This window comes from Lipotes vexillifer, unplaced genomic scaffold, assembly GCF_000442215.2.
Source record: "Lipotes vexillifer unplaced genomic scaffold, Lipotes_vexillifer_v1.1 scaffold1196, whole genome shotgun sequence".
NCBI classification, from domain to species: Eukaryota; Metazoa; Chordata; class Mammalia; order Artiodactyla; family Lipotidae; genus Lipotes; species Lipotes vexillifer.
Window position 1 is genome coordinate 33,656 of NW_006773416.1, and position 24,003 is coordinate 57,658.

Genomic DNA, 24,003 nt, shown 5'->3' on the forward strand with positions numbered 1-24,003 from the left:
AAAAAAAAAAAAAAAACAAGAACCTAGGGCATTACAGGTGAGGTGTTACTAAGGTTTAGGGATCAGATCAGTTTTAAGTGTGGGAAGTTCTAGATGGTTGGGATTTGTTATCTTTCAATACCGCCAGTTTAAGCATCCTAACAGTATAGGATATAACCTTTTGTTTTTTAACTTTTTTTTTATAGCTTTATTGAGAAATAATTGACAGATTTGTAAGATGTTTGTAAGTGTATGTCTTACTGATTTGATTTATGTATACATTGTAAAAGGAGTCCCACCGTCTAGGTAACTAACACATTCATCACCTCACATATTTACTTTTTTTGGTGGGAACATATAAGTTCTATTCTCTCTATGGTGTTATCACCTATAGTCACATATTACACATTAGCTCCTCAGACCTTATTCATCTCGTGAGTGAAAGTTTCTACCTCTCCCTATTCCCCCACCTCCAGGCAACCACTTTCCTACTCTATAGTTTGACTTTTAAAAAAATATTTCACGTATTTTGCACATCTGATAAGGGGCTTATATTTGCACATCTGGCAAGTGGTTAATATCCAAAATATATAAAGAAGCCTACAACTCAATAGCAAAAAAAAAAAAAAAAAAAAAAAAACCCAACAAAAAAAAAAAAAAAAAGAAAAAGCCAATCTGATTAAAAAATGGGCAGAGGATCCGGACGTTTTTCCGAAGAAGACATACGAATGCCAACACGCACATGAAAAGGTGCCGAACATCACTAATCATCAGGGAAATGCAAAACAAAACCACAGTGAAATCCCCTCACACCTGTCAGAATGGCTCTCTTGTTATTTGAATGGCTCACAACAAATAACAAGTGTTGGAAAAGGTGTGGAGGAAAGGGAACCCTCCTGCGCTGTTGGTGGGAACGTAAATTGGTGCAGCCACTGTGCAGAACAGCAGGGAGGTCCTCAAAAAGTTAAAAATAGAGCTACCATATGACCCAGCAGTCCCACTTCTGGGTATTTAGCCAAAGAAAATGAAAACAGGATCTCAAAGTTATCTGCACCCCGTGTTCACTTGCAGCATTATTTACAGTTGCCAAGATATGGGAACAACCTTTATTCACAATAGCCAAGATATGGAAACAACCTAAGTGTGCATCCACGGACGAGGGGTTAAAGGAGTTGTACGTGTGGGTGCCCAGGCTCGCATTGTTACCCAGGAACACGGGAACGTTACTCAGCCGTGAGAAGGAGGACAGTCCTGTCATCTGCAACACGTGGGTGGACCTTGATCTCAGTATATGCCAGACAGGAAGACAAAGTTTTTTTCTTTTTTTAAAACTAAACCCATTGAGTAGTACTTGCTGTCAGACCTGTGGGGACTGCGTGGCCTTAGCCATCTCACCGTGGCATACAACTTCTGTATTTTTGAGTTTCGTGTCTGCATTTGGTGCCTCTTTGCTTTATTTGCTGTCATTGGCTCAGAGCCTTTTTTGTCCTGTCACACTTAACTCCAGCTACTCTTCTCACCTTGTGCTTTGATGATGGGTAGGAACCACCCAACAAGAGTGAAGCTGCAGGGCCCGAGCGAGGGAGAGAAGCTCAGTTTGGCTCCCTAGAGGCCCTTTTTGCTGCTATTTTGTCAGTTGTGTCTTCAGTGTCTTGAGTGTGGACCTGCCCCTTGTTAGGTGAGAATTTCATGGAGTTGAATAATTTGTAAAGACTGTTAATAGCAGGGGTTTAGTTGGTATCCGGTGATTCTGTGGTACCTTTGATTCTGTTAGGACTATAACCTCAGGACTCCGCGGAGCCACGTTGACAGAAAAGCAGCAGGTGGGCCCCGTGCACTTCTTCGCACTGACGAGGTCCCACGGTGCACCAGGCTGTCCTTTTCCGCTTAGACGGCCCCCTGGGCAGACACCTCCCGCCGCTGACGGTAGCACTGTGGCTCGTGACCCTTGCCTAAGAGAGTGAGCGCAAGACTCCCGGGTGCCTCCCTGGGGCTCAGCTAAGTCTCCACTCAGCCATGTATTCCCCCAGAGTTCCAATGTGGACGCATGAAGTACAAATAAATAAAATGATAAAAACTTCCAAAGGTGACAGGATTTTATTACTAAGTAAAGTATCAAACCAGCATGAAGAACCTAAACCAAAATAAACTTCAAAAAATGCAGTTCTCCAACTCCCTCTCAAAGACTCTGGTGACAATGACCAGCGTGCCTATGGAGCACACACTCAGAGGCACACCTGCTCACACACATCCCCCAAGAAGATTGAGGCTACAGTTATTCTTCACTCTTGAAGCCAGTGAGGAAAGATTAAGGCTGACTTGGTCTCCGAGTTACTAAGACTCAGGTGATGCCAGCTTGGTATCCACAGCTCCCTTAGTCTCACCTCACCTTGTCTGTTACTCCCATGTTAAACCTTTTCTTCCCCTAATTAAGGAAAACTCTGTGGTGAGAGAGGTTAAGTGTAACAGGAGGGAACATGGGATCTCCTGGCCGAGGTGCCAGCCTCCGTGTCCAGATGCAGGGTTTCCAGGGGAGATCGTGGAGAGCTGTGTTTCGGACTTGTGTCCCTTGCTCTCTGGGGGAGAATGGGGACAAAGGAGCCAGTAGAGAAGAGGAGGGTGGGCGAGAGCTGCTGGAGAGTGTGACGGGCTTCCCGGCCACCCGGTCAGGGCCCCCGAGCCCAGGTGAGCACCTCCCTCTCCCTGGAGAGAGTGGGCTCCAGGCCTCTGCCAGTTGTGCCCAAGGGGACTGGTCACCCGCAAGGTGAGGGGCTCCAGCGGGCAGTGCTCGTGGGTGGAGGTGGGATGTTGCCCTTGGACAAGGCTGCCTAACTTCTTAAATGAGGCTGTGTCTATGATAATGTGGCATTGGGACTCTCAGGGAAGTCATCAGACCTGCACACCTTTTCTTCCGGGCTGGTGATAATTTCTCCCACTGAATAAATTTTAGAGACAAAATAATTGTGTGTCCCATATGGGGGTGGGGAACAATTTCAGTCAGAGGGGAACGAGGTAAAAACGACCAGGATGTTTGCCGGAAACTGATCCCTTTGAAGTTGCTGGAGCTTCAGCTTCGAGGATTAGGGTAGCAGAAATGAGTCCTGAGAGAGAAGCAGGTTTGGGAAGTGGAGGGACTTGACCGCAGAGCTTGGACTTCATTCTGCAGGCAGAGGGTGGGCACTGTAAGGGCTGCTCGCTCACAAGCCCTCAGTGGGCCGGGTCCTGCCCAGTTCCGTTTGCTCTCAGACACAAACTTGCTCACCTCCAGCGTGGAGCCTGACACCTCTGGTAGGTACTTAATTCGTGTTTGAATGAATAGATAAACGAACTGATCGGGAAGTTGACCTTAAAAATGTGGGCAAGAAAGTGAGCTACAGATAAGGGAGTGTCAGGTAGTGTAAGCTTTTCTTGAAATTGATCTAGACATGGGCATAGAAACATGGGTACTGTATAGATCGGATTTTATCAGTAGGGGTCATCAGGCATCAGTGTGTCTTAAAACAACTTTCATATGGGTCTTTAACAAAAACCACTGTAACAAGTTGATTTACTGTTTTTAATTTCAGTGTACCCAAATTTTGATTTTTATCTACTGAGTAGGAAATGATTTCATGTTTGCATAGATTTCGTGAAGTATCAGCTCAGCCTCTTTAAGTCTTATGTTCTCTTTTTGATGTAATTTCTGTATTTTAACTAATTTCCTATCTTACATATACAGTCAAAGTTTATGTGTTAAGTTAGCTGAGGTGTAGGAAGTATATTGTTTTACACACGCAAACGTAGGCTCCATGATGTATCGTTGTAATGGTTTGTATTCACGTTTATTACTGTTGGTTACATCTTTGTAGTAATAGCACTCAAAATATATCTTAAACCTTTTCCTCCCTCAGAGGTAAATTTCCCCAGAAGGACTTAGAAATGCTGTTCCCTGGAATGAGTGCTGATTTTACAAGTGAGAACTTTTCGGCTGCCTGGTACCTCATAGAGAACCACTCCAACACCAGGTTAGTGGGTGCTGGGCTGTGTTGTGTGGTTTCACGGGGTGCAGCTCATAAGACTTCAGGTAACACGGGTTTCCCTCTGGCTTTGCTGCTTAGCAGCCCTTTGACCTTGGGTGAGCTTGTGAACATCTCAGAGTATCTGTTTCCTTACTTATAAAATGGGATCATTAATCAAGAGGACCCCTATTTCCTACCATCATGTTCTTTCTATATGTTTCGTTATTTATGCCACCCATTAAAACTTTGGAGTCTCAGCTGTGTCCTGTGTCTGAATGTGATCCCCCTTCCTACCCAAGTAACAGAATTCTCGAGTGCTGCTTTAAAACGAGGAACACACCTCCTTCCCTGACCAGAGAGCAAAGGAAGATGAGTTATTTATCATTTTGTAAAGACCTGGCTTAAAATTAGCCAAAAAATAAACAAGGGTCATATATCCAATTTAAGTGCTCCTTTGTATCTGCTACGTATAGTTTACCCACCCTCTGTACAAGAGTGGATCTGTAACTTTTTCACAAGACTGGCTTAAAACAGTTATATTTAGTAACAATGTTTTAATAAATCAGTGGCTTATTGTTTAAAATTTGTATTCTTGAAAACCAACTTGTTAAAATATACCTTAGGCGAAATCCTTCCCTCACCTATTGGGATGAAAACCATTATAGAAAACAGGAAAAGTTGGTATATACCTAGAGTAAATTTGGCCTGATAAATTTTTAGAGCAAATGCCTGTCACTTTCTTTGTGGAAGATGGTTCTGAGTTCACATCATAGATGTGCTTTTCTGTCACCATGTCAGGATTGATCTCTGTTCTCTGTGTAGGGCCATCTTGGCATTCAAGAATATAGTTAACGTTTTATATAGCCAGATTTTCTTAGCTCAGGTGGAAATAAAACTTCTAAAATACAGAGATCTGACTATTTTTTCTCTGCCCGAGATATAAAGATGAAATAGTGTGATCAGTTTAGTTATTTAAATTTTGAGTTGACCCCCAGGTTTTCTGTAATTTCACTGTGAATGGCAGGGCCTGGTCATGATGGGCTGAAGAGGACAGCGTGCTCAGCTTGTGTCCAGAGCATAGCAGTGGACGTCCAGGGGGTCCTCCTTAGTCCTGTCACCCAGCACTGCATGGTCCAGGTCTCCCCATCTGGGAGATGCTCTTCAAAACTCCTTACCTGGCAAATCCTGTGTGTGATTTGGGTCGCTTATAAGAATGTCTCCATGTGTATTTACTTCCCAGGGGTCTGACATATGAGGGCTACAGATCTCCTTGTATAGCTGCTGTAACTTTGGTGTTCATAACATGTAAAGGTTTAGATCTAGGTAAGCATTTGAAAGCTTGGTTTCATCTGATTACATATTGTATCAGTTTGTATCTTTCCAGGGTAGGCTTCAGTATTTCACACTTGATGCATCATCTTGTGGTTTCTTCATTTCACGTCAGTTTTGAACAGCTCAAAATGGCCGTCACCCACCTGAAGAGACAGGCTAACAAGAAGAGCGAGGGCAGCCTGGCGTGCGTGAAAGGGGGACTCAGTACTTTCTTTGAGGCACAGGACGCCCTCTCAGGTAAGGTGACCCCCAGCCATCAGCTGGGGCTTCCCCACGGGCACCAGGCCCTGCACGTACGGAGTATTTGCAGGCTGTGATGCTGAGGCTGTGTCCCTGGGAGCGGAGCTCTGCAGTGGCCACCAGTCAGTCTTTGCGGCCGGGCTGGAATCTCTTTGAAGGCTTGGTACCTTAAGTATTTGTCCCTGAGGCTTTGCTCACCCATCAGACACGTGTGAAGTAGGAGACCACTTTGCCTCCCCGCAGTGTCTGGTGTCCAGGGACGATAAGGAGTTAAATCCCAAGGGTAGAATTCTAGAATTTAAAAAATCCTTGTACAGCCATCAGTATCTTGCACATGGGACTAATTCTGTAGACGTGACCCATTGTGTGTTTGGTCTGGGAAGAACTGGTGATAACGTGTCCTTCCTTTGTAGCCATCGCCCCACCAGCCCCGCACGGTAGCTAACTCCCCCACCCACGTACTCGTCCTTGCATGTGAAGGCAATGGTATTCAATAGAAATGGTGTGGCTTTAGACATTTCAAGGGAAGATGTTGGGTAGGTTATTTTATTTTTTTCTTTTTAACTACCTTTAATTAATAAAAATCAAATTATTGTTTATCTAGTAAAAAGTAAGATATATTAAAAAAAAAAGTTAGCCCAATTCTTTTTAAAAACAAAGACACCTGTAACTAAGTACCTGTATAGCTAAATACCTATAACCCAAACTGTAGACTAAGAGGCCACACCTTCTTCGATTCAGAAAGACTTAGTTTTTAAAATTAATTTGTATTGTTGAAGTTCGGACGTCCTATTATCTTTTTTAAAACCCTTCTCCTCCTGGGCCAGACACGCTTGGTTGCCTTTTGACAAGTTAAATGTGCGTTTGGTACAGCTCTCTGCACGTAGAAGTTAGGTCTTGGAAGGAGTGAGTTGTGAGTGCCTGGGGGGAGCTGAGAAGTCAGGTCAACTTTGCTAAAGTCTCTGTGCCCTGCGTTTTTTGATGGTGTGCTTTTCTTCCTTCTTTGTGCTTATTGATATTCTAAGTTGTCAGTGGTGCTATGTCAGCAGCAGAAACTCGAGCATAAATGAACTGAGTTTAGTGTTCTCGAGTTGAACGAAGTTGTCGATATGCCTGGTAGCTGTGCACGTGATAATTTGCCATATGTGATTAGCAGTTCTCATAACTATTGTAATTACAATATTTCCTTAGCAAAAACATGCTTGACTTTTCTCTCCACCCTTTTTTTTTTTTTTTGCGGTACATGGTCCTCTCACTGTTGTGGCCTCTCCCATTGCGGAGCACAGGCTCCGGACGCGCAGGCTCAGCGGCCATGGCTCATGGGCCCAGCCGCTCCGCGGCATGTGGGATCTTCCTGGACCGGGGCACGAACCCGAGTCCCCTGCATCGGCAGGCGGACTCTCAACCACTAGTGCCACCAGGGAAGCCCTCCACCCTTTTTTTTTAACATATGTATTTGTAAACACATGTATACTTGTGTTCATTTATTTATGGTCTTATATAAATGGCTTCACTCCTGGCAGATTTTAAGAGATTTTATTTGGTGCATTAAATTTAGTCTCATTTATTAGACATTTGTCCTAGAAGTATACTGGTAATTTAAAGTTTAGCAAAGATGATAATGCTGACCAGCTACTAATAAGCGAGTGACTCTGTGGTATATAGAAAATGATTTTAATGGTAAATTAGAAAATTTTAAACATACATATATCTAGCTTTTCTATTTTTTGATGTAAATGTACATTACAAAAAATATTAAACAGACAAATAATCAAGAATGACTTACAACCCTACTGTAGGGATAATCACAGTAACATTTTGACGTATTTCCTTTTGGTCTTTTTTCCCCCTCAGCTTATATGAGTGCCTATTAAAAAATTGGAATTATGTTGTGTATATAGTTGTGTGTGCTAGAAATCTTTTATACTTTAGGTGGCTCCTCTGAGTAATTATTTTACTATACTTTAGCATTTGATTTGTTTTATTAGTAGCTCTTTAAAAATTTTTTCAACTGTAGTCTTAATTGAAATTGAACTGTAGTTTTAAAAAATGCTTTTTCGATCAGGTTTTGGTGTTACTGTTATACAGAATCATGTGGATCTGTATGAGTATATGTTCGTACTGTGAAGTGGGTTATGTAGATTAGGAATTAATTTGAAATTTGAGAGCGTTGATACATTGAAAGAGCTAATAAACCGTCTGCTCAGGTAATTAGCTTTACTTTCCTATTATGAAAAATTCCAAGCATGCTAAGAGTAGAGAGAATAGTACCATCACTTCCGTATATACCTGTCACCTAGATTTAACAGGTCATATTTTTCCATACTTGCCTCATCGCAGGTTTTGAGGTTGGTTGGTTTGTGTTTTGCTGATCTCAGGCAGCACGACCTTTCTCTCCTGTGCACTTCAGTGTGAGTCCCCTGATAAGGACGTTACGTACTCGACCACAGCCCCGTGACCACAGCTCAGAAAGTTCCAGTAATCCTTCAGTATCATTCAAGGCCCCAAATTCAAATTTCCCCAGTTACATTTACTTGGTTTGTCCAAACCAAGATCCACATAAGACCCAGGCAGTTCTTTTTTTTTTTTTTTTCCAGTCTCTTAAGCCTCTTTTAAACTAGAACAGTCCTTTCACCTTCGCTACCCATCTTCATTTTTTTCATGCTATTGATTTGTTGAAGACATGAGGCTGTTTGTCCTGTAGGATATCCCATATTCTGGATTTGACTCATTACTTCCTCATGGTGCCATTAGCTTATTTTACTCTCCATTGTATTGCTGGGACTTATCTGATTGGATACCAGTCTGATTGGATATCAGTTTTGACCCTTGTGGCTACATGTGGTAGTGTGTGCTTCCGATCTTATCCCATCAGGAGGCGTTAGTGTCTATTCCTCCTGGAGAGAGACCCTGGGGTGTATATATAGGCACTGGCAGTGTGTATATAGATACACTTTTGAAATCTTTGCTTTTTGTGTTTTGTGGATTTTGGTTTGGCTTTCTCCTGAAGTTCTCTATTTCATTAAGATTTTCATGCCTTTTAGAATTGCATTATAATTGAAAAGTCATTAAAAATTCATTGTAATAGGCCCTTGTCGCCAGTTTCATTCACTCGTGTGTCCTACTTCTTGGTTTACGTTGATTCTTTAGTTATGCCTTTTTTGTGTTTTTAAAATTTGAAATTTTCCTCTTTGATCTAGTAGTTTATAGTGGATTTTTGTTTTTTAAAGTTAGTTTCTAGTCTAACTATATTATGAAAAGAAAATGTGTTTCTTGATAGATACCAGTTTTCTTCAACTGCCTGTTCTCTTCAGGGCACACTGATTGGTTTATTATTATCAGTGCCTGATTAATTACTTATGTTATTTAAGTCTAGGTTATTTATAATAAACATGCCAGACAAATCTCCCTCTTTAATTTTGATTCTGTCAGTTTTTCTTTGTATGTAAAACATGTTTCCTTTGTAACTTTAGATGCTTGGATTCTCTTGATACTAATATTACACTGTAAGGTAATAATAATAGCTGCAAAATTGGGGCACTTCCCAGGACTACCGCAGGTTTGGTGATCAGTGGGAAGAACTCACAGTTGTGTACTCACAGTTGTGGTTTATTATAGTGAAGGGAGACAACTTAGCTCAGCCTGGGGAAGGGCACCTGGGGTGGGGCCAGGCAGTCCCACCCACAGGGAGCCCTGGTTGTCCTCTCGGGTGGAGTCATGTGGCGCTGACCCTCCTGGTGGTGATGTGAGATGATGGCGTGGAGTGTTGCACCCAAGCCTGGCGTCTGGAGTTTTTATCGGGACTCTGTCACATAGACATGAGCTGACTCCAACAGCTGACCTCCATCTCCAGTCCCTCTGGAGATCGAGCCAATGCCAAGTGACCAAAGCCCTTACCATAAACCACGTTGCCAGACTGTGCGGTGCAGCCCCATCACAGAAGATGCTTGAAGAGCTTAGAGGTGACCTTCTAGCAGCCGAGGGCAAAGGCCAACCCCCTCTTTGGGCAAGATTAAATTCTTTACTGTACAGGATTAACATTCCATACCCTTCTTTTTGTATGCATTTGCTTGATGATATTATGCATTAAGTTCCTTTTAACCTGGAGAAATTTTGATTTTGTTTCTCTCTTATAAGCAAGAAATGGTAGGATTTATATTCTTTTATGCTGTTCTGAGAGGTTCTGCCTTTTCATAGAAGAATTTAAGCCATGTACATTTATCATAAGTGAAACTTCTGTCCTTTTGTTCTGTAATTTTTTTTTTTTTTTCATTTTTACCTCTGCTATATGGACCATATTGTTTGCAGATTTGGAAGAAATGGTCTTACATTTTATTACAGGTTGTCGCTGACTCCTGATGTGCATGACAACAGTTAGGCACATCTGCATTCCTCATGTGCTTTCCTTTTTTCTGGTCTTAATTTAATCTGAAGTCATAGACCCAGCTGCTTTTTTTTTTACCTTTTCTGTTTTATGATTCTGTTTCTAGATTTATTCTTGTCTTTTGCATTTAATTTCATATTTACCACAGTTACTTAAAATTTACCATTTATACACATACATTACGTTGGCTTTACTGTTTGTTGCCAGTTGTGTATATGTGTCATCTTTCCTCTTCGGATTTTTTGTTTTGTAACTCTTGTGCGTTATCTGTTGAATTCCTGCATGCAGAAGTGCCTCTTGCTTTCATACGTGAACAGCCCCTTGGCCATAAGAGAATGACTTTTAAAACATTGATTCAGGGTCTTTTAGTGTCACAGAGAGGAAATCCTGAGCCAGCGTAATTCTTTATTACTTGGAGGTGACTTGTTTATTTTTCTCTCTGCCTAAATGCTTAAGATATATTTGTTTAGCCTTCAATTATTAAAAAAGAAAAAAACCCAAAACAAAAAATCACCTTTTCAGGATATATTGGAATGTAGGTCTTGTTTTTATTCGTTTTACCCAACACTTGATGAGCTTTTAGAGCCTGTAGACTCACACCTGCAGAGGCTCTGACACTTTTTCTTTCTCTCGGTCAGCTGTCACTCCCTGGGGTGTCTCTGAGAGGCTTCTTCCCCTGCTGCTGCCCTGCACGGTGCTCAGGGGAGGAGCCCTCTGCTAATTTCCCTCCCTCTCCTGCATGCTGGGTGCTGGGAAATGGTGTTCTTAAACAGTCCTTTCCTTAAAGGGGTGTTGGAGGTGAGAACAGTAGGGGAGACTCTGTAGTCTTGAAGACTTGGGAAAAAGTCTGCAGGTGTGTCATGTCTGGGCCACCCTGTGTTACAGAGTTAGCTGGATAAATACCTTTCTCTGCCCTTTTGATATCATCTGTGTTCTTCTCTTGACTGAGTGGACTTCTTTCATACACAGTCCAAGGATTTTTTTCAGTCCATCCCAGTCAGGTGTACAGTTGGCAGCAATTACCTTCTTGTATGGCTTTTATTTATCTTTAAGGTTTTGTGCTGTTTTCTTTATTCCTTTGTGTACCATGAGTATTTTAATTAGAATTTGGCAAGAATTGTGTCTGGCATAACTAATCTGCCAATGTTAACCTCGGTGTGTTTATTATTATGGTTTTTTCTTTACCATATCCTGCAAAAATATTCCCAGCACCTTACTTCACTTTCCCGTGGCTGTCGCCCTGCTGTTCCCTTCCGGGCCTCAAAGCCTTGAAGCCCAGGTTCTCCCCCGTTGCGGTGGTGCCTGTGGGGCCTCCTTACAGGAAAGGCCGGCTGTTCCTCAGTCCCTCTGACCCTCACCTGGCCAATCATTTGTTTCAGTGGCAGGTCCAGCCCCATCGACTGCTCCTTCTGAGAACAACTGTGGGCCTGGCCTTCTTTACCATATACGCTAGGTGAGGGGTCGCCGAGGGAGGAGGCCCAGGCAGAGTGGCAGCGCGTGCTGCTCAGAACACGCGTGGCCCTCCCTCCGTCCGTGCGTTGCTGCTGCTCCAGGAGCGGGTGCCACTCTGTTGAGGGGTGCAGGTAACCTCGGCACGCGCTTATCCAGGACCCACTTTCCTAAGTGGGCTCCTTTGTACCTGCTAGTCTTCGAAGGAGTAGTGGGAATTATGTTATTATTGTTTTCAGTATAACTGAGGAAGGAAAGAATTCATAGAGTACCCAACCAATTTAGATGTAATTTATGTGTGATTTAGCCACTCTGATAAAAATTTGGTAGAGTAAGAAGTAGAGAACTAAATGTTTGAAAAGTTCTATATAAATCTGAGTTATTAATACATCTCACCCTAACCCTGCCTAGTGTCCTATCTTAGTATTATCCTCAGAGGTCGGCACCTGGACCAAGCTGGGCCACACCTGTCTTTGTACACGTCAGGAGCTGAACATGCCTGTTTTTCAAGAGTTGTTTAAGAAAACAAGGGAGAAGAATGTGTGCTAGAGGCCCCCTGTGGCCCCCAAAGCCCTCAATATTTACAGTGTGTTTCTTACAAAAGTAGTTTGCCAGTCTCTGGTGTAGCCTGAAATGCCTGCCGCACACAGGCCGGTTGCAGCATTCAGTGGTTAGAGCCTGCAGCTAGCTTGTGGATGGCCGTGTGCCTGACACTCCTGAGGGACTCCACCTGCACTCATGCCTTTCCTTACTGCTCACCTAATAATGGCGTTATATAAATGCTTACATAAATATTATGAATTCTTAAATTGAAATTAGAAAATTCGATGCCCACATTCTGTTAGAATTCAATAAAACAAATCATTTCTTTGAATCAGTAGGCAGTCTTTCTGTAACTGATTTTTCTTTGAGTAGAACTTTCACAAACATACTTTTTTGTTTCCCAAATATAGATTTATGGTGTTCAACTGCTTCACATATTTAAGTTTTAATACATGAGAAACTAACAAGCCTGTGACTGTGGACTGAGTTGCTCTTTTTTTTTTCTTGAGGTTTTCCTGCTTATCAGGGTCACAATTTTATTTTAAATTAATTATTTTTGGCTGCGTTGGGTCTGTTGCAGAGCGCGGGCTTTCTCGTTGTGGCGAGTGGGAGCTACTCTTCTTTGCGGTGCACGGGCTTTTCATCGCGGTGGCTTCTCTTGTTGCGGAGCACAGGCTCTAGGCACGCGGGCTTTAGTAGTTGTGGCGTGAGGGCTCAATAGTTGTGGCTCTTGGGCTCTAGAGCGCAGGCTCAGTAGCTGTGGCGCAAGGGCTTAGTTGCTCCGCGGCATGTGGGATCTTCCCGGACCAGGGCTCGAACCCGTGTTCCTTGCATTGGCAGGTGGATTCTTAACCACTGCACCACCAGGGAAGCCCCCAAGTTGCTTATTGAGTTATACTATTTAAAAATGTTTTCAGAAAAAATAAAAGGTCAAGTGACCCAGACCTTGGGTTATTTGCATTAGTTTTCTGGAAAATAGGATTGCCTTTATCAGATCCTAGTGTCTCTGGGTCCTCATGCTGGCTGACAGCCTGACGGGTCTGCTGTGTGGAGATGGGCCCAGGAAGCCGCTTTGTGGCGGAACAGGGCTGTGAGCCATGCAGCAGCCTGGACCTGTGGAGTGGCAAGGGGCCTGTCAGTAGCAGAGAATGTGGCTGGGGACTCATTTAGTGCAGACTCTGACTTAGAAGCAGCATTCGAACAGAAGCTCTCAGGTGTAACCTCTTAACTGCCACTGATAGACCGGGAGCGGTGACCATCTAATAACATGCCACGTGACCACTGGCTCCCTTCCAGCCAGGACTGTCAGAAACACAGCAGCCTTTGCTCGGGAGCAGTGCAAACAGATGTGCTTGTTTGGAACATAGGCGTCCTTCTAGTTTCGCTTTTTAATATTTGGGCTTTTAAATCTCCGTTCCTTAAAGATAGGAAAGTTCTTTTCCATTTAACTTAATCAGTTCAGGGTATGTGGAAATGTTTTATGTCATCACATAATCCAAATTTAAAATATTAGATGAATAACTTTCTTTTCATTCCTGAATCAACCAAGACAATTAAAAATGCAGTAGTTGGGTTTTCCCCCCAAATATAGATATTTTTCTTCCTATGAATGTGTTTTTTTCAACATAGAAGCAACATATTTTTAGAGTTTCATGCAAAATTTGAGGTTGTTTTACAAAAAAGTATAAAAAAGGACAAGATTAAGAGTAGAAACTAATTAAAAGAAGTCCTCAATGTTCAAAGCTCATTTGACCCAGAATTCCCTAACCAGTGAGTCAAGGGAAACCAACTAAATTGTAATTGATTAAAGAAACACACATCAGTTTTGCTTAGACAGACTTTTTTTCCCTGTAAATCTGCCACTCCTGACTGGTGGGTTGAGGCAGAACCTGTCAGTACCTTCTAAGGAGGAGTTTGAATGTTAGAGAAGAGCTCGTGTCCTGGAGTGCTGCTGCCCTGGAGTCCTGCCAGGATGCTGGGGAGTGAGCTGTCCTGCAGCGGAGTGTGTGCTGGAGCAGGTCCGTCCGGTGAAGGCATAGAATCCTGGCTGTCTCAGCAGCTGTTATTTTGGAAAGAAGTCTTGTATTTGCAACTGAATGCAGTTCCCCACTGACATAGTAGTTCTGTTGTTCCCAGTTTACAGATGTGGAAACAAAGGCTGAGGGGGTTTGGGTCACCTGTCCTTGCTGTGTGGGCAGGATGTGGTGAAGCTTCTTGTCGTGGGATCACACCGCTTGAGCTCAAATTTGGGGGTTTGCTTTGTGACCTTGGTCAACTTATTTAATTTTACTGAGCTGTGGTTTTCCCATCTGTGAAATAGAGATAACATTAGAAGCTCATCATTGGCTTCTTACCAGATATGCATCGTGCGTTAGAAACTTATCATGGTGCTCTGCTTATGGTCATGTCTCGATAATATTTGCCTTGCTATTTTTATTACTTTTACTGTGTCACATTTTTGCATTTGAAATTGTATTTGGAGATTTGTTTTGAAAATTTTCTTAATGAGTCACCTGAGCAAGCCTGATCTGCTGTTTAAAACCTCCTCTCTTCAGTAGGTAAAAGTTTTTAAATATAAATTAACACTTTCCTAATACCCTTTATCAGAGTCATTCAGATGTGCGTCAGTGTTAGCAAACAACTCCAGTGTAATTCGTACATCCACAAATTGACGTATTGGTAGATGTTACTAGATATTTCTTGAGAACCTCCAGGGAAATAATTACAGACTGAATAGAATATGAATAATACGTATTTTGCCATGTTAAATCCCAAGGCTGAAATTAAATATTTTGAGGTTGATAGATATCAAATAGTAGTATTTCTATTTTGTAGTTGGTGAAACTGAGAAATAAGAATGACTTTCTTATGGCCAGATATCAAAGATATTAGTTATTTAAGCCTCACTTTTCGTTTTTAATTCAACCGTCTTTACCACTCAGCCTTGGTGATCAGATGGCTAAGTACGTGTATTATGTACTATTTTAATAGCATTAAACTACCATGACTTAATACTGGTGTCTGCTGGTTACTTTGCAGAGTTTGTGCAGAGTTTTTGTGTGTTTGTGCTTCCTTCTAGCAGTGAAAATATGACCATTTTTTATGCCGTTTAAAAATGTCCTTTTGACGTAATGTTTTCCCACCCATTAAAATAGCCTATATTTTAACTAGATCCTTTTTTCTAGCCATCCATCAAAAACTAGAAGCGGATGGAACGGAAAAAGTTGAAGGATCCATGACGCAGAAACTGGAGAATGTTCTGAACAGTAAGTTTTGTCCTACTACCCGAAACTATTTATGGACTTCATAACAAGCTTTGATACAGTTCTTGGACCTGGTTTCACAGAACAAGGCAGTAAGTTGTATTTTAGTATTTATTTCTAAATAGTAGTGATTTAGTGAACATAAAGGGGGATAAAAACATTGAAAATGAATGTTCTCTTTCTGTTTGCATTTTATTTATGAGAACTCATCATTTGAAAGCAAGCCAGTGTACTTCTTAAAAAGTAAAATTTGTTACCATAAAGGAGGCCAGGATATAAATAGCATCATCAAAGATAGAAAAATGCTGCAGCAGTAACCAAGATTGTCATTGACCAAAACCTGAAAAAGCATCAAGTACGTGCCAGCGTAAGTGCAAGTAACATCAGCTACTAGAGTGACAGATACCGAGCTGCTGTCTATTTATTTATGCCTTACCTTTTTCCAAAACAACTTTAAGGCAGCTGCATACTTGAGTGTTTCCAACTCGGAGACATTTTGTAGGAATTGTAGGCCAAGAGAAACTGATACATGCAATTTGAGGCCCTGTCCACCTCCCCTTCTTTTTTCTGACATCTGTACTTCCAGCTACTTTATCCTACTGATTTAGAAGAAACTCATCAGATAAATCAATCCCTATTATAATATTAGTGGCTTAAAAGTAAATTATTCTCTTCCACGTATGTAGTGAAAACATTTGACAAGGAGCAGTAACGCCCAGAGGACTCTCCTAGTCCTCAAGTATAAGCATATATAGCATGTGATTTCTCCAGGAAGTAGAGTAGGGTTGAGAAGAACTGAAACATTTAAGAACCCCGGCATCGGCTCTTTAGTGATTCTGTAAATGCAGGACTGTGATAGCAAGTCAGTTTTGCACGTCTAGCTTAATTTAGTCCCATCAGCAAAAGTTTCTGAGCTTTTTTGTAAATATCTATTTGTCATTGACCAAAACCTGGAAAAGGTTTTGGTCAATGACAAATATCTAAACCTGGGGATAGCTCTAATAATAAAAGTGTTTCCTAGAAAGAAGCTTTAATTTGATACAGGCTTTCCTTGGTAGTAGAATTTGAGTACTTGGATTTCATCCCAAAATTTATGAGTTTAACAGCACTTTAAATTTTTTTGTCTCTGGTTGTTGGTATTATTATCATCATCATCACCATTTTGCCTTGAGATTTTACCTCGTTCCTCGTTCTCATCTGAGAACCAAGTCACCAGCTTTGTTCAAGTGGCTATGTTCAGAATTCAGCCCAAATAAGCATTTACTAAAGCTATTTCTATATTAACATAGACATTTTAAGGTCTTGGATGGATATTTTCTGTTTAGGGATGTTATTTTCCCTGGAGAAGGAAACCATGATATCTGTTTAAAAAAACCATCAAACCATGATATCTGTTTAAAAAAAAGATTATGTCAGCAACTTTTAAAAGGTGGCTTGTGAGAACAATCTGGCTTAGTAAGTATCTCATTGTATCAGTAGAAGAAAATGGATATTTGCTCAGGTTTGGAAAAAATCACGATCTGTTTCATGGGTGAGGCCTGGCATAGTATGTTAATGTAATTTTTTTCTTTTCAGTAGTTTAGGTAATTCTCCTTTGGGACTTGTGGTATAAAATTTGTAAGGGAAATGGTTTTACTTCTGTTTCTTTATAAGCACAAACTTTTTCTAGAAATGTGTCCTTTTACCTTTCTACTGAAATTTGCTCTTTTTTGGGTAAAGTTGGCTTAACGTGAATGTCACTTCTTTGAGAGTCCGGACTTTCTGGGATAAAAATTTCCTGTAGATTATATTCCTTTGTAACAGTCCATTTTTCCTAGAAACATTTTTATGTCAACTGGATGTTGATGTTTGCTATCTTAGGGTAAGTCGTGTTAGTTTAGGTCAGCTTGGTGAACATTTGTAAGACTGGTTGTGTCAAGTGCCGTGCTGGGTCCAGCGTTGAGTATGGAGCTGGGAGGGATGTGGCTGCCGCCCAACAAGCAGGTCCCCTGCCCCGACGGCGTGCCCAGGTCACCGATTCACCGATCTTTAGGAGCTGTACCGCTGGGGAACTGAAACAGAAATTTTGCAGGAGTGCAAATGTAGTCCGGTTTGCTTAAATTATATATTTTTTCTTTTTTTTGAATTCCTATTTCTCCATTTATTTATTTATTTATTAGCATCTTTATTGGAGTATGATTGCTTTACAGTGGTGTGTTAGTTTCTGCTGCATAACAAAGTGAATCAGCTATACGTACACATATATCCCCATATCTCCTCCCTCTTGCATCTTCCTCCCACCCTCCCTATCTCACCCCTCTAGGTGGTCACAGAGCACCGAGCTGATCTCCCTGTGCTATGCGGCTGCTTCCCACCTAACATTTGGTAGTGTATATATGTCCATGCCACTCTCTCACTTCATCCCAGCTTCCCCTTCCCCCTCCCCGTGTCCTCAAGTCCATTCTCTACATCTGCTTAGATTATATTAATGCTTTAATCTTGTGTATAATTACATACTAACTTACGTGCATTTTCCCTGAGTTATTTTAAATGAAAGTTTTTTAAATTTGAGCAAGCTTTTTCACTTTGTTTCTAAAGGATGATGTTGACTAAGAAATTCAGTCCCTTTTGTTCAGAATTTATCAGTGTTGAAGCCTTTCATTGAAATTCTTTTTTGTTTTCCCTGATACATGTTTCTCATATTTGCCTTGGTATTTAATAATTCCTTCTTGATTTCAAGCCAGTGATGACTGTTAATTTCTATCAAGTCCACATATCTCACTCTGTGTTGTTACCTGTTCCGAGAGCATAGAACAGCGCCGTTCAACAGAACTTCTGCCATGATGGAAATGTAGCTCTTGAGCACTTAAAATGGAACTAGTATTGCTGAGGAATTTAATTTTTATTCAGTCTTAATAATTTGGCTTTAAGTCGAAGTAGCCCCGTGTGGCTGGTGCGGCTGGGCTAGGCAGGCAGGTGTGGGGAGGGACCGTGTGGTCTAGGTGTGTGTCGCCAGAGCTGGGACAGCTAGACCTCTGTGCCCCTCACTGGTGTCAGGGCTTGCTCCCACAGTCCACAGATGCTCAGCCCCCCTGGTAACCCCGGGAGGCTTGTGCTGTAACCCACATTTTACTGACGAAAAACTGAGGCTCAGAAAGATTGAACGCGTTACCTAAAGTCACATCAGCAGTAAGTGGCAGAGCTGGGATCTGTGTCTGTGCATCTGGCTCTGAGCCTGCGCTTTAAACTACAGACTGCCTTGCTGGTTTGGGATGCGTGGGTTTCAGTGACCAGTATTCTTGCCACGTTGCATCAAGCACACACCTGGTTGCTAGCTCTGCGGTCCACTGAACGTTCAGCAGTAACATGCCCAGCTGCTCTTCCTGCAGAGTCGGGGGGACCCACTGCAGACGCTTGCCAGGTCCTGCTCAGACAGCAGAGTGTGGCCGTGGGCAGCCTCCTCGTCTCCCAGAGAGAAGCTTGCAGACATTTCACAGACATGGAGACTCAGAAGGGGAAGTTGGCCCACAGAGATGAAAGTGCATCAGAAAAGGGAAAGTGGTGACAGTGTGAGTGGAATTCAGGTCCAGCACGACTTGGGTTGTAGAAGTGGCTGTGGTGGGGTGTGGACTCGGGGAGGCCCAAGGAGCTCAGTGAGGGTGGACTTGCCCGCCGAAGCCAGGAGGGTGCGACGAGGAGGTAAGGCCGACGCAGAGGGAGTGAGGCCGACGGAGCGCTCAGAGCTGACCCGTGAAGCTGGAAGTACAGCAGACACACGTGGGAACGAGCGTCGTTGTTTGTCCGAGCGCAGAAAAGATGCTTGACACGTGCTGTAAACTTTATGACAAGAAGAGGCGGGCTATCTTGATGATATTTTTTACAAAGAAATTAAACACTTGAATTTTCAGTGTTTCTAATGTTTTTTATTATAGTGTGCTAAATAAAAATTAGTTTTACTGTTTTTTCATTTTCTTATTGATCTATAACCAACAGTAAGCAAGTTTTTAATGTTTCAGCAAAAATTTTCTAAGTCACAGAACAAGCGTCGTTTTCGCGTTGATTATTAGGATTGCTTGCTCTGCTCGGTTTAGCTGCCCGATCACTGACGTGGTCCTGCACATGGGCCCTGTGCTTGCTGTCCCTCCCTCAGGGGACAGAGTCCTGGGCACTGGTTCTGAGGCTGGTTTCTGGCACTTGCCCTGTAAGCGTTTATTGAGCGCTCTTATTCCTCTTCAGGGACAGGAGGATGAAACTTGTGCTTTACTTCCGAGAGTTTATAATGCAGTGAAAAAGTAGGACCAGATAGGCAGGGGATTAAATTGTGGTGTGACAGTGCTCTGCTGGCCCCGATGGAGAGAGGACGGGGGAGGGCTGCGAGCCTCAGGAGAGGAGGGGGACAGGCCAGGCAGGCTGACATTGGCCGGTGGGCACTAAGTGGGCCCAGGTGCATCCTGGGCGGGGCAGGCCGCACGAGGAGGAAGGCGCTGACCTCAGGGGAGATGGTGTGGGCCGTGAAGCAGGACCGAGTACCCTGGGGTGCAGACGTGAGGGCTGAGGCTGCCGGGTCGAGGGGTCTGCTCATGACAAGCTCTGTGTGGTGTTGTGGAGTTTGTCTTTATCTTGAGACTACTGGTGAGCCGTGGGAGGATTTTACATAAGGAAGTCACATGGTGAACTTTTAAAAAAACATTCTGTCATCTGTCCAGAGAATGTACTGGAGGGAGCTGGATAGAGACCAGAAGAGAAACCGGTAGAAATGTGCACTGGTGACGTGACAGCGGTTTGTGGGACCCCAGCGTCAGGCCTGGCTGGGAACAAGCACTAGGTGACTCAGGTAGTGACCTTGTTCATGTAATGTCGCCCTGTAATGTCAGATAGCTGACTGTCTGGCCATTTTCTGGAGTCTGTTAAGATAAACGAGACACACAGCAGGTTGTTCAGTCTCTTTGTGTCCTGGTTTTGCTATGAATTTAAGTATACGTTGAAAAGTTACCTTAAATTTCATTCAGCTTTATTGTTCCTGGGGTAAACTGGGTCGTGGGTGTGTAGGGGGAAGCCTCCTCCCATCCCCCCCATCCCCCCAGCTCCCATCAAGCAGAGACGCAGGTTATACATCACCCGTACTGTCCTCTGTGCTGGGTGCCAGTGCCGTGAAAAGGGGCCAGAGAGAGCTTCGTGTTTACTTTAATAAACATGCTTGAAATGACCAGGCGCCATCAGAAGTACATGACTAGCTTTTGTGGATGACGGGTTCCTGGCACAGTTACAGTGTTTTTCCATCTTTGAGGGCAGGTATGAGTTTGATTGGTCAGTGGGCAGTACTGCAGTGACTTGTCTTCCCATCTTATTCTCCAGCTCTGCTGAGATATAGTTGACACAGGACATTGTGCAAGTTTAAGGTGCGCAGTGTGATGGTTTAGATACGTGTCTGTGATGCCGCGTGTTCACCCCACCCCCACCCCCGCCAGCGCTGTTGCCACACGTAATTCCATTTGTTTATGATGAGAATGTTTGAGATTTCCTCTTGAAGCCACTTTCAGGCTACGGTACAGCATTGTTAGCTCTGTTTCCGATGCTATGCATCAATCCTCAGAGCGCATCCATCTCCCTGAGGCCCCAGCCCGGCCTGCTTACAAGAGCTCGGCTTTTCAGGCTCCACATGTTAAGTGGAGCCACTCAGGGTCTGTCTTTCTGTGACTGGACGTGGCGTGGAGCCCTCCGGGTCCATCCGCGTCTCCCTGTCTCATGCTGAGGAAAATATCACTGCCCTGCCAGCCCAGCTGAGGCCAGTGTCATTGCTGTCAGTGCAGGGGGGGGCATCCATCCCCAAGACCATGATGCAGTGTCCCTGTTGGGGGAAGGGGACAGCCTTCAGCCTGCACGTGCCCAGGGCTGCTCGTGGGCTGGCACAGGTGGCCTTCAGGGCGGCCCTGCCTCCGCTCGTGGGGCCAGCGTGCCCTTCTCCTCTCAGCTGCCCTCAGGTGTGGCTGATGAGCTGCTGCTGCTTTTTTATCTGCTTGCACAAATCTCGGTTTCCCTGCTTTCGTTTCTTTTCTTGCTGTCTATAATCATCCAGTTATCAGAGCTATGAACTCCCAGAATTTTATTGTGAATGCAGTAAAGTTTGCAACAGAATAATTTATGGACAGAAATTATCTATAAATTAAAATCATAATTTCATGACTTAAAATTTGTACGTAAATTAGAATTCTCTATATGTATACATTTCTGTGTAACTAAATTAAATTTTAATTTTATAATTTCTGCCTATAAGTTTTTCTGTATTAAATATTTACATTTTATTTAATTTTAAGCAGATTTTCTACCTGTGCTTGTTATAACTTTTAGGGGAGTTTGAAATTATTAGTTTGTATTTTTTTATTGTCTTTAAAATAAGATGAAAAAAAAAATCTAGTTTTGATATTTTGTGCTCCTTCATTGTAGAGAAAGTGCTTGGGGATTTAACATCCGCAGCGCACACATAAGTAATCAACCTTTAAAAATATTCAGTCCCCATTCACGTATCTAATTCATTCATGAAGCCTCAATTGGTGAAGTTTATTTCTAAATGATAAACAAATACTTAATATTAATTTTCTTCCAATAAAAATACTTTTAACCTTAATCACATTTCCAGTATTCATTTAGTCATCATTATATGGTTTGGTGGCAAGAAGGGAATATATTTTTTTTTCTCAGAGTAGAAATTTAGTATTCTACGTTAAATAAGCAGGTGGTGAAAATAGCTGTCCTGACAAAACAAAGTTTTTATACCAGGCCTTTAAAATTTCAACAGAATTTAAACATTATTTAGATAAAACAATTATGTTACAAAGATGACTTTTAACACACTCAGGCCACCCACAGTGTGGACCAGAGAATGCGGCATGCCAGCCACCCAGCGAGACTGAGGTCGTTTTTTTCATCTTTGCTTAAAGTATAGTCACTAGACCAGATAATGTAGAAACTTTTTATGAGCAGTGGTCAAACAGCCAAAAAAAGTTTATCCTTTTTCTTCCCTTTCCTTGTGACTAATTAAAAATAATTCACAAGTTGAAAAAGCTTAACTATTTTTGTACACAGTAAATTTTGTTTTAGATAAAGAAACTCTTTCATGACAGTGATTCGTAGAGTTTGAGGTCTCTAAGGTAAAAAAATACATATATATAGAATGTCCAGTCTGTGTATCATTTTAAGAAATATCAAGCTGATTTAAGAAATATTCATTAATAGTGGTGTGTTAAAGTTTGACATTTTAAATTGCTTATATCGTTTTTTGTGCCTGCTACATAAATAGATAATTTTATGTAGAAGCAGGATTAGGTCTAAAATATTTCTTTTGAACAACTTTTCTGAAAAAGTTTTTCCTTTTTTATTTTTATTACTATGGATCTGTAAATATTGAATCCAGAGAATTTAACTAGTGTACTTTGTGTGCACACATGTATATGTGTGGGTTTTAACCTGTTGTCTGAATTAATGAAATAACCTAAGGGTCCATAATGCTGTAAAACTTAAAAGAAGCTAAAATAAACGTAGATTGACATTAGACAATTTATTTGGGCCCGGTAAGTATGGTTATTCTTAATTGGATACCATTAATTGGTATACACGTATGAAAAGACTTCAGAGGCAAAAAGGAAATTGTGTGTTAGCAAATCATAAAAAAAAACTCCAATATAGCTGACTTTTAGAAAAGTCTACTACTGAGTTTTAATATTAAGTGCAATAGCAGTGTAACATTTTATTTCTTTTGTCCAGTGACACATTTTATGATTAAAATTATAGTTTTTATCTAAGTTTCTTTTTGTCCTTTTAAAATAGGAGCAAGTAACACTGCAGACACATTATTTCAAGAAGTCTTGGGTCGTAAGGACAAGGCGGATTCCACTAGAAATGCGCTCAATGTGCTGCAGCGATTTAAGTTTCTCTTCAACCTTCCTCTAAGTATTGAAAGGAATATCCAAAAGGTAGAGTGCATATTTATGTACCTATGGTCATAGATGTCATAAATTTTAAAGAGTTGTTAAGATGTTTTTTATCTTAACCAAATGTCTTCATTAAACTTTACTGACGGTCTCCAAAATGTTTCTTTATTTTAAAGGGTGATTATGATGTGGTTATTAATGATTATGAAAAGGCCAAGTCACTTTTTGGGAAAACGGAGGTGCAAGTTTTCAAGAAATGTAAGATTTGTTTATTACTTTTAGATTTTCTACTTTGCTTTTACAGGAAGAATGTGGAATGTAGTCTGCAAAGAATGTTACATTCGTTTTAGTTTTTGTTTATATGGTGCCCTTTCTCAAGTGTAAGACAGTTACTTCAGAAGTAACAGGATGGCTTTTCTTACTAAGATGGAGTGAAAACTGTAGGATAGGTTGGTCTTGGACGTTCTTTGCTGCTTGTTAATCATGTTGCTATTTAAAGTCTTTTCTACTGGAAAGAATCAGTTATAGATATTTTACAGAAACATAAATCTACATTTTAATCTTCCCTCTTCAGAAAGACCCATATATTTATGAATTCTAACCCTACTTTAAAGTAAACTAAACAACTTTTGAAATTATCTCTAAGGCTAGAGTTACAGAAAATAAGAAAAACCTAAAATGCCTTATGGTCATGCCTTATTAACTGGGAGAAATATCACAGGGCTTGATTAAATTTGTAAATAATTTTATTTTTATTGTGGTAAATTTACATGCAGTGATATGCACAGGCTTACATGTTGCAGCTCAGTGAGTTTGACAAATACACACGCCCGTGGAACCCACACCCTGGATAGAGCGTTTTCATCGCTCCGGAAATTTCCCTCTTGCCTCTTCTCAGTCGCCCCTCT

General features: G+C 41.8%; 1 protein-coding gene across 1 annotated transcript in view; it reads left to right on the top strand.

The window, feature by feature from the left end:
• EXOC2 (exocyst complex component 2) overlaps positions 1–24,003 on the top strand; it is a 125,537-nt gene that overhangs the window by 13,519 nt on the left and 88,015 nt on the right. The window contains exons 4-8 of the mRNA XM_007448305.1: positions 3,870–3,983; positions 5,422–5,546; positions 15,111–15,191; positions 22,992–23,137; positions 23,272–23,353. Of these exons, the coding sequence (XP_007448367.1) occupies positions 3,870–3,983; positions 5,422–5,546; positions 15,111–15,191; positions 22,992–23,137; positions 23,272–23,353 (548 nt within the window). The remainder of the gene's footprint in view (positions 1–3,869; positions 3,984–5,421; positions 5,547–15,110; positions 15,192–22,991; positions 23,138–23,271; positions 23,354–24,003) is intronic.